This window comes from Pongo pygmaeus, chromosome 15 (genome assembly GCF_028885625.2).
Source record: "Pongo pygmaeus isolate AG05252 chromosome 15, NHGRI_mPonPyg2-v2.0_pri, whole genome shotgun sequence".
Classification (NCBI taxonomy): Eukaryota; Metazoa; Chordata; class Mammalia; order Primates; family Hominidae; genus Pongo; species Pongo pygmaeus.
The window spans coordinates 93,613,102-93,623,068 of NC_072388.2; the positions used below are offsets into that span (position 1 = coordinate 93,613,102).

At 48.4% G+C, this 9,967-nt stretch overlaps 1 protein-coding gene across 2 annotated transcripts; it reads left to right on the forward strand.

Annotated features, from left to right (window-relative positions):
• Window positions 1–354: 354 nt before the first annotated feature.
• SERPINA4 (serpin family A member 4) lies at window positions 355–8,786 on the forward strand. Of its 2 annotated transcripts, none has more exons than XM_054447479.2 (5): window positions 355–418; window positions 2,344–3,009; window positions 5,840–6,113; window positions 6,999–7,158; window positions 8,275–8,786. In XM_054447479.2, the coding sequence occupies exons 2-5, from the start codon at window positions 2,361–2,363 to the stop codon at window positions 8,473–8,475; spliced, it is 1,284 nt and encodes a 427-aa protein (XP_054303454.1). In that variant the 5' UTR covers window positions 355–418; window positions 2,344–2,360; the 3' UTR covers window positions 8,476–8,786. The 2 variants fall into 2 exon arrangements, with proteins under 2 accessions (XP_054303454.1, XP_054303455.1); XM_054447480.2 differs by lacking the exon at window positions 355–418 and adding an exon at window positions 586–733.
• Window positions 8,787–9,967: the final 1,181 nt, after the last annotated feature.

A 9,967-nucleotide genomic window follows, 5' to 3' on the forward strand; every position in this document is an offset into this window, starting at 1 on the left:
CCCCTCATGTTGTAGGAGGGATGTGGGCAACTGAAGCTCAGAGAGGGAGTAAATGAGCTCAACTTCACACAGCTAGTGAGGGGCTGGGTGGAGAGCACATTTTCCAAGTGGTTCTCCGGGCCCTCGGGTAGCAGCAGGGGCCAGACAAACCTCCATGCCCTGCACAAACATGAAGAAGTGAACCCTCTTGGGGTTCCCCAGGTGGAAAGTGGGGTGTCTTCTTGGGAGGGGGTGAACCAACTTCTGGTGAGTTTTCCTTGTCAAGGAAATGCTGCGCCCATGGCCTATTTGTTAATAATTACCTGGTCGGGAGAGAGTGGGTGGTACTGAGAAGGCCTGGTTTGACCAGTCCTCCTGGGCTTGATAAGACAGAGCTGAGACAGCCACCCAGGGGGTCCACTCCAGGACAGACTGTGCCGTGAGTAACCCCCTGAGACAATGGAGACGAGAGACTCTAGAGGGAGGGTGACAAACTGTTCCGCTTTGCCCAAGACTTAGAATTCTTCTGGGATATATTTTCAGTGCTAAAACCAGGAAAGTCCCAGGCAAGCTGGGACACTTGGTCACTCTTGCTAGAGGTGAGAAATACTCAGGCTAGAAAGGCCCCAGCCTAGGGTCCATGGGCACTGGTGGGTGACTGTGCCCGGAGACCCAGAAAAGCCTCCCCCAGGGACACACAGCTGGTACAGGGCGGCACTGACTGGGGACCAAGGTCTTCTGGCTCCCAATCCAGGTGATCTTGGGGAGCTCATGCTGGAGGGGAGGTGTGTCTGTGAGTGATGCAGTCCTATGTATGTTTCTAAATGATCCCTCCAACTGCTGAGTGGAGAAGAGAGAGCAGAAAGACTAGGAAGCTTTCTGCAAGGGTCTAGGTCAGGGGTCAACAAACCACAGCTTGTAGGTCAAATCTGGCCCACTGCCCATGAGCTAAGAATGCAAGATGTAAAATATAAATATAAAATATAAGTGATAAGTATAAAAGATAAATATATAAAGGTTGAAAAATCAATAGAAGAACAACATTTTGTGACACAGGAAAATAATATGAAATTCACATTTCAGTGTCTGTAAGTGAAGTTTCACTGAAACACAGCCACGCCTGTTCATGCATATCCGGTCTGTGGCTGTTTCCAGCTGCCACAGCAGCGTTGGGTAGTGGCAGCAGAGACTGTGTGGTCTGCAAAACCACAGATATTACTATCTGGCACTTTGCAGAAAAAGTTTTCTGAGCCCTGGTTGAGGATCATAGCAGTAGAGGGGGTGAGAGGCTGAAGAACCTACAGGAGAGTCTAGGAGTTGGAGACCAGCTTGGGCAGCATGGTGAGACCCCGACTCTACAAAAAATTAGAGTGTGTGAATGTGCACTCCTGTAGTTCCAGCTACTTGGAAGGGTGAAGTGGGAGGATCACCTGAGCCCAGGAAGTCAAGGCTGCAGTAAGCCATGATTACACCACTGCACTCCAGCTTGGGTGACAGAGTGAGACCCTGTCTCAAAAACAAAAAAAACAAAAAAACCCGAACCCTGCAGGTCATGAAAGTGGATTAAATGGATTGTGGGTGGATAGAAGCCTAGAAGCTTTTTGGTCTGACAACCAGATACTGGTGGGACCATTTGATGGGGCAGGAGCAGATTTGGGGGAGAAACTGGAACATCCTGTCTTGGACAGATGTTCATTATGGAAACGGTACCAATTCTATCCCCGCAACTTTGGGCAGGTCACTTATTAAACATTCGTGTCCTCGTCTGTACGGAGTAACAATACAAAGACCAGTTCTACTGACCTCTACAGGGGTGGGAGGGTCAAACTAAATGGCATGAAAGTGGTTTGTAAACCATATAAAGCACTCCACAGATGTTTGTGGAGCAGACACTAAAATAAACTCCAATGATTGCCATCCTCCATGCAAAATCACTGCGCTAATGAAATCAACTCATCTGAAAGACAAGTGTGGGAGAAGCAGCACCTGAGTCTGGGGATGTGGGTTCTGGTTGGGATATGTGCTAGGTAGGTGACTTGGGTGAGTCACTTTGGGAGTCTTCATTTCCTGCTCTGTTGAGTGAGAATGGAGTCTAGTGCTGTGCAGAGCTCACACAGGTGGGAAACACAATGACATGATGGACACAAGGAGTGCGCCTTGTAAGTCTAAAACATTGCCATCCAATAGTGTTGCTGTCACCATACATGTGGAAGGTGGTGGGCGTTACATTGCCATTCACAAGCCTATCTGCAGGAGTTGAGGTTGTCACTCACGATCTCCAGGTGCTGGCCCACTGCCCGCCTTCTCAGTAGGGCCAGGTGTTCTGCTGGGGGAATTTCCTGGGCATTCTCTTCCCTCCCATAGGCCTGAGAGTGCAGAGGATGCATCTTATCGACTACCTGCTCCTCCTGCTGGTTGGACTACTGGCCCTTTCTCATGGCCAGCTGCACGTTGAGCATGATGGTGAGAGTTGCAGTAACAGCTCCCACCAGCAGATTCTGGAGACAGGTGAGGGCTCCCCCAGCCTCAAGATAGCCCCTGCCAATGCTGACTTTGCCTTCCGCTTCTACTACCTGATCGCTTCGGAGACCCCGGGGAAGAACATCTTTTTCTCCCCGCTGAGCATCTCGGCCGCCTACGCCATGCTTTCCCTGGGGGCTTGCTCACACAGCCGCAGCCAGATCCTCGAGGGCCTGGGCTTCAACCTCACCGAGCTGTCTGAGTCCGATGTCCATAGGGGCTTCCAGCACCTCCTGCACACTCTCAACCTCCCCGGCCATGGGCTGGAAACACGCGTGGGCAGTGCTCTGTTCCTGAGCCACAACCTAAAGTTCCTTGCAAAATTCCTGAATGACACCATGACCTTCTATGAGGCTAAACTCTTCCACACCAACTTCTATGACACTGTGGGCACAATCCAGCTTATCAACGACCACGTCAAGAAGGAAACCCGAGGGAAGATTGTGGATTTGGTCAGTGAGCTCAAGAAGGACGTCTTGATGGTGCTGGTGAATTACATTTACTTCAAAGGTGAGAGTCAGATCATTGGTATATGCTAAATCCACACCACTACTTCCAACCCCCTAATTTGTTGACTGATTAAATATATTTTTATAAAAAGGTAAGTAAAAAGGTTGTGTCTGATAGGGTTGAGCAACCCTCAGGGAATGCAATGTGAGAATGTTGTATGTTGAAGACTCTGTAGTATCAAGGTTTCCATTCCTTCCTATCCTTAGACATATTTTCTTCATAAAAATAATGTATAAAATGCATTATAGCCAGTGATCATTAGTTGAATTGCTGGATTCATATCTGAGCTCAGCCTCTACCAACAGTGCAAACAGGTCAGCTTGTTTGCTCAAAGCAGGGATAAGACAAGTCTCTAATTCGAAGGTTGGCTTTGAGGATCAAATGATTAACCCATGTATATGCTCCTTAGAAAAGGGTCTAAAGAGATGGGCAAACTACAGCCCATGGGCCAAATGTGTTCAGCCACTGGTTTTGTAAATAAAGTTTTATTGTCACACAGCCAGGCCCATTCATTTATGTATTGTCTGTGGCTGACTTCATGCTACAATGGCAGATTGATTCATTACTGCAGAGATTGAATGATCTGCAATGCCTAAAATAGTTAATATCTCTATAAACTTTTTTGTTTGTTGACCCCTGACCATTTTATGTACTCAATAAATAGAAACTATAATTCATCTAATGATAACAATGCTCATTTTGAAGCTTTAAAAATATGTAAAAGCATAAAGGAGAAAGTAGACATAATCTCTAGTCCTACCACTCAGAGGCAACAAATGTTAATGTTTTAGCATCTTTTCTTCACCTTCCATTCACACACATATATGTCCACACAGTTGATATCGCAGTGTGCGAACAACTTTGTACGGTGTGTATTAGTCAGGGTTTCATCAGAGAAGGAGAGCCACCTCAAGTCAATGGTAAGGAGATCATTATAGGAATTAGGCCCCACACAATTGCGGCTGGGAAAGTGAAGGTCTAGAGGAAAGAAGAGTTGGAAGGACAGAGAGAAAGTTGCCCATGTAAGCGGACAAGTCAGAGCTTAGAGGGGAATCTTATATGCCAGGCTCAACCAGCCATCAGAGTGCTGCCATGGAGGGGAGCATCACTGCATAGTTTCTGGTGGTAGCCTGGGGCTGCTGTTGTTTAGTGGGGTTAGACTTGGGAAAGGAGCTTGGAGACAAGCAGGGGCAAACTGGAGCACATAGAGCACTGCTGAGTCTGACCATCATCATATCTGACTACTAGGGCCTTCAGAGAGTAATCTCCTTCGAAATCTCATCGTTCTAACCAGCTTGAACTCCGAAGCTACAGGGAGCAAAATTCTAGGGAGCAACTCCCAGCCTAATGATTCAGCCAAATTAGTCATCCCACGTAATTTGCATGTGGAATTGTCATGCACCATTGAAAACTTTTTTAAAAAAGCTTTGTTTTGAGGCTGGGCGTAGTGGCTCACACCTGTAATTCCAGCACTTTGGGAGGCCAAGGCAGGTGGATATTGAAATCAGGAGTTCAAGACCAGCCTGGCCAACATGGCAAAACCCTGTCTCTACTAAAAATACAAAAAAAAAAAAAAAAAAAAAAAATTAGCCAGGCTTCATGGCACATGCCTGTAATCCCAGCCACTTGGGAGGCTGAGGCAGGAGAATCACTTGAACCCAGGAAGTGGAGGTTGCTGAGATTTTGCCACCACACTCTGGTCTGGGTGACAGAATGAGACTCTATCTCCAAAAAAAAAGCTTTGCTTTGAAATAACAAAATTTTTAAACTTTTAAAAAAATTAAGTAAGGAAGGAAGAGAAACAGTAGTATGAGTTTCACTGTCAGGAAGACATTGGTTAGAATCCCAGATCCCTTGCTTTTCCCTGGACTAAAATTCCTGGCATGGAGACCTTAGTCCATTCACCCTACCTGCCACCACCTCACTGCACATCGCCTCCTGTCCTTGCTTCCCTCCTCACACTACAGTGATTCCATGGTCATCATTGTGGTCAGTTCCTTACAAACACTCTGAGCTCTTAACTTCCTTGGTTTTCCCTCCTTCTGTCATACTTACCCTCCAAAGCTGCAAACCTGCTTAAACCTAAAGGTCTAACTAGTCCACACCTGCACCCAGCAGCTGAATATGGTTGAAGAAAAACATCCAACGGGGCTGATGGTCTCACTTGATATTTGTGAATGCAAATTTTCATTTATCTCTCTACACTGTCCAGCAATCCTACTTACATATCTCCACTCTCCAAAACAACTATAATAACAGATTCATCCTTCTCAAATGTCCTCCCCACTCATGACTCTCACTTAACAATCTTGTCTCACTCTTCATTGAGAAAACAGAATCACTTAAACAGGAAATCTCTCATCTTCTCACCTCCAAATCTACTCATCTCCAAATCTTCTCACCTCCCTGCATTTGAACCCACAAGCTCAGATGCCCTCCTCTCATCATGGCAGTAGTGACCCACCTCTTATGGAAGGCCAACCCCTCTGCTCACACTCTGCCATCTCCTCTCTTCTTCTCAAGGATGCTCACCTAACAACGAACCCCTCTTTCTAGCATCCCTTGTTTCTTCTCTATCAATCCTACTCACATATTAGAAAACGAACATCCTCTGCTATCTCTCATTTTAAAATTTAAATGAGGCTTAAGGGATCCATTCCCCAGGCATGTCAGGTTTTGAATGATCAAAATGGGACACCTTGATGGGCTCATAGGGCAGGATCTGGAGCGACTGTTTCTGTAGCTCAGAACACCAGATGGCATTCCCTGGCTGGAGGACTGGCTCTGTGGCTTGCGGATGTCCTGTACCTTCTTTTCATCTTCCTTTCAGCCCTGTGGGAGAAACCATTCATTTCCTCAAGGACCACTCCTAAAGACTTCTATGTTGATGAGAACACAACAGTCCGGGTGCCCATGATGCTGCAGGACCAGGAGCATCACTGGTATCTTCATGACAGATACTTGCCCTGCTCGGTGCTACGGATGGATTACAAAGGAGACACAACCGTGTTTTTCATTCTCCCTAACCAAGGCAAAATGAGGGAGATTGAAGAGGTTTTGACTCCAGAGATGCTAATGAGGTGGAACAACTTGTTGCAGAAGAGGTAATCAGTGTGCTGTGGGGGCTGAATCTACAGTACTATCCATCAAATGTACCTTTCTAATGAAAGACAGTGCCCCAAAATAGAGAGTGATCGCCAAATTATGAGAGAATTCTCACTTGCTCTGAGACCTTCCATGGGCTTCCTTTAAATGATGAACTCTCCTGTTATATTTAAAATATGACTTCCCCCTCATTAGAGAAAAAAGAACCACAGTAGGAGTTCAGAGTCCTGGGTTCTAGACATAGCTCTTCCACTGCACAAGACTTGGGTCAAGAGACTCCGCCTCTCTGAGGGGTTACTTCTGTGCAATGAAGAGGTAGCCCTTCTGGCCCAGAAGGTTGACTAAGCTGCCATAGTGGGATTCAAAAAATCTCCATCCACCTACCCAAGGAATTAACAGGAAGGCTTCCCATCACTCTGGTTATGATTGGAAAAAGTCTTCAACCATATATAAGAAAAGGATCCTAGCCCAAGGGCACATGTGGATAGAAAATTCACCCAACTTTCATGATGGAGAGAATCCAATCCAAAGAAATTAGCTGGTTCAAAAAGAATAAAACCCACGGGGCTATAACAGAGGCAAAGGCAAAACTGCCACCTAGCGAGACTTACATCTGTCTCCCTGGGCACTTGAACACCCACAGGAAGCAACCTCTGAAGAGGGGTTCCCAAGGGCAGGAGATCCCACAGACAGCAGGCCCTGGGTACAAAGGAACCTGGCCTTTCAACACCCATTTGTGGGAGGTGGTCTGAGCCGAAGCTGTTTGTGGGGACAGAACTCAGATGGAATACAGCCAGCTAGAAAGGGCCACCAAGGAGGGCTCTGCCCAGCAGGGATCCTGGCTTGTTCATTAATCTAATGTTTTAACTCAATGCCCCTTTCAGGAATTTTTACAAGAAGCTAGAGTTGCATTTTCCCAAGTTCTCCATTTCTGGCTCCTATGTATTAGATCAGATTTTGCCCAGGCTGGGCTTCACGGATCTGTTCTCCAAGAGGGCTGACTTATCCGGCATCACCAAACAGCAAAAACTGGAGGCATCCAAAGTAAGTCGTCAACAGTCAGCAATCCCTAGAGAACTCGGTAGGGCACTTGTGCCCATGGGAGCTGCCAGGTGATGGGGCTCCCAAGCTGCCACATGGAGTCTCAGAGCCTGAGTGTGTTCAGTCATCTATAGGCATCAGCATCCACCAATCAACCAGCCCTAGACGTGGTGCTCGGTGCTGGAGATATAGTGTTGAACCAGCCCCTGCCCTCAGAGAGCTCTCCCAGTCTAGTCGGGGACACAATGTCTTCATAGAGAGATAAACGCAATGATAGAAAATGGAGGAGGGGCCGGGCGTGGTAACTCATGCCTGTAATCCCAGCACTTTGGGAGGCCAAGGCAGGCGGATCACTTGAGGTCAGGAATTCGAGACCAGCAAGGGCAAAATGGTGAAACTCCAACTCTACTAAAAATACAAAAATTAGCCTGGTGTTGTGGCAGGTGGTGGGCACCTGTAATCTCAGCTACTCAGGAGGCTGAGGTAGGAGAATTGCTTGAGCCTGGGAGGCAGAGGTTGCAATGTGACCAGAGATCAGGCCACTGCACTCCAGCCTGGGTGACAGAGTGAGTAAGATTCCATCTCAAAAAAAAAAAAAAAAAAGAAAGAAAGAAAAAAGAGGAAACAGAGGAGAAACACAGGTGAGGCTGCATTGGGTGCGTCTGTATTAGGGAGACTTTGCAGATAAGAGAAAGAGACTCAAGACTTCTGACAAGAAAAGTGCACGAGGGGGTAGAGCCTTGGGGTCAAGTTTGAATTCCGGTTCTTCCTCTTATGGTTATTGAAGGGGTACCAGTTTCTGAATTTATTTTCCTCACTTTTCAAATGGACATCATACTGCTGACCTCATAGGATGGCTACGAAGATCAAATAAGATGCATGCAAAGCCCTGGGCACAGAGCAAGTGCTCGTTTAATGAGAGCTACCATGATTGTGTGTGGCAGGAGGTCTCCAGCTCAAAAATCCGCCCAAATGAAATTCTTGCTGTGTTATCCCCAAGAAATGGCCTTGTAGGCTGTTATGTGCAATATTATTCCCTAGCAGTTTCTGGCTCTCGCAGTCTTGTCCAGGCCCCCTCTCTTGATGGCTTGGAGATAACACTTGTGATTTTCCTCCCAGAGTTTCCACAAGGCCACGTTGGACGTGGATGAGGCTGGCACCGAGGCTGCAGCAGCCACCAGCTTCACGATCAAATTCTTCTCTGCCCAGACCAATCGCCACATCCTGCGATTCAACCGGCCCTTCCTTGTGGTGATCTTTTCCACCAGCACCCAGAGTGTCCTCTTTCTGGGCAAGGTCGTCGACCCCACGAAACAATAGCCCTCCCAGGGCTGCTCATCTGTTCCAAGCAGGAGGATGCGGCAGGGGAGGGCTGGGAGTGAGTAGCTCTGTGTTTAGAGTGGGCGACAAGGATGACACCGAAGGTCCAGGAGTCCAGGACAGCAGGTGCTGGCCGGTGGGGAGCGGGGAGCGGCACTGAGATGGGCAGGGCCTGGACATTCCACACTCTGGTGCTGTGCAGCCTCTGGCAGAGCATCCAACCTCTTGGAGCAAGTTTCTGCCTCTGGAAAGGGGGCGGGCCCTTTTCACAACAGGGTGATTGTACCGAGTAAACAACACGATGCCATGAAGACCCTGGTTCAGTGTCTTGCACATGGTAGACACTCAGTAAATGCGTCCTGTGCCTGGCCCTCCTGGGTTTGCCCCGGACTCCCCTGGCAGACCTGGTCCCAGACACAAGGTATGAGAGCTCCAAGTCCCATTCCAGATTCCAGTAGGTTATCCAGGTTTATGGAAAGGGGACTGGGTGTGGGCAGTCAGCTGCCTCAGGCAGGGCTGGTACCTTGCTCCAGAGCAGGGGCTGAGAAAGCCACGGAAGGGCAGACACCACCAGGGTGGCTTCCACAGGGACCTGGTCAGAAGAGCCCAGTGAGGCACTGTCCCCTCCTGTGGCTACAGAGATGTGACCCGTGTCTCTCCCAGGACAATGGCTGTGGCCAAAGAGCACATTGCAGACACAGAGACTCTTGCTTTTACATCCAGGCTCTGTGCTCTGGATCTTCGGGCAAATCCTAGCCCTATTGGGCCTCAGTTTCCGCACCTTTCTGGCCCAGGTGGTCCAGCTTAGACTGGTTGAGTATGTGGGGTGGATCCACCCAGAGTCCGTGAGAATAGACCACTCCCTCCATAGGGCAAGGCAGGTGGATGGGATGTGGTTCTGTTTGCCCTGAGCCTTGGTGATTTCTGGCAAATGCACTTCTCTGGGCAGGACCCTGTGGTTTTCTTGGTGGCCAGGGCATCAGTTGCAGCTGGGCTCCAGCACTGTCTCCAGCCCTTGATCATGGACACGGAGTTCCCGGGACAGTTAGAGCTGGGAACGGTCCAGCCAGAAAGGACGTCTCCTTTCCTTTTCCTCGGCCCAGCTCACCCTGTGCTTTCAGGGCCAGGGCAACAGTTCCCACACGCTTTCCTATCAGCTGCTCATCCTCCTGCCAGGCAGGCCATTTCACTCCCACTCGGTGGTGTCCAAGTTGCCGGCATGTTCAAAACCAGAATTCCTGGGTTCAAGTCCCAGCTGTGCTCCTTAGAAGTAGTGTGATCCTGGGGAAGTCATTTCACGTCTCTGGGCCTCAGTATATTCATCTATAAAGTGGGATGATGATAATGCTACTGACCTCATAGGGCTGTTGGGAGGATTAAACAGTGACTGTATATGTCAAGTCTCACAACGGTGCTATGCAAACATTAGCTATGTTATTATTGCCCTCATTCCCGCAGCCCTGACAGTCAGTGCTGCCACCACAGGCTCTGA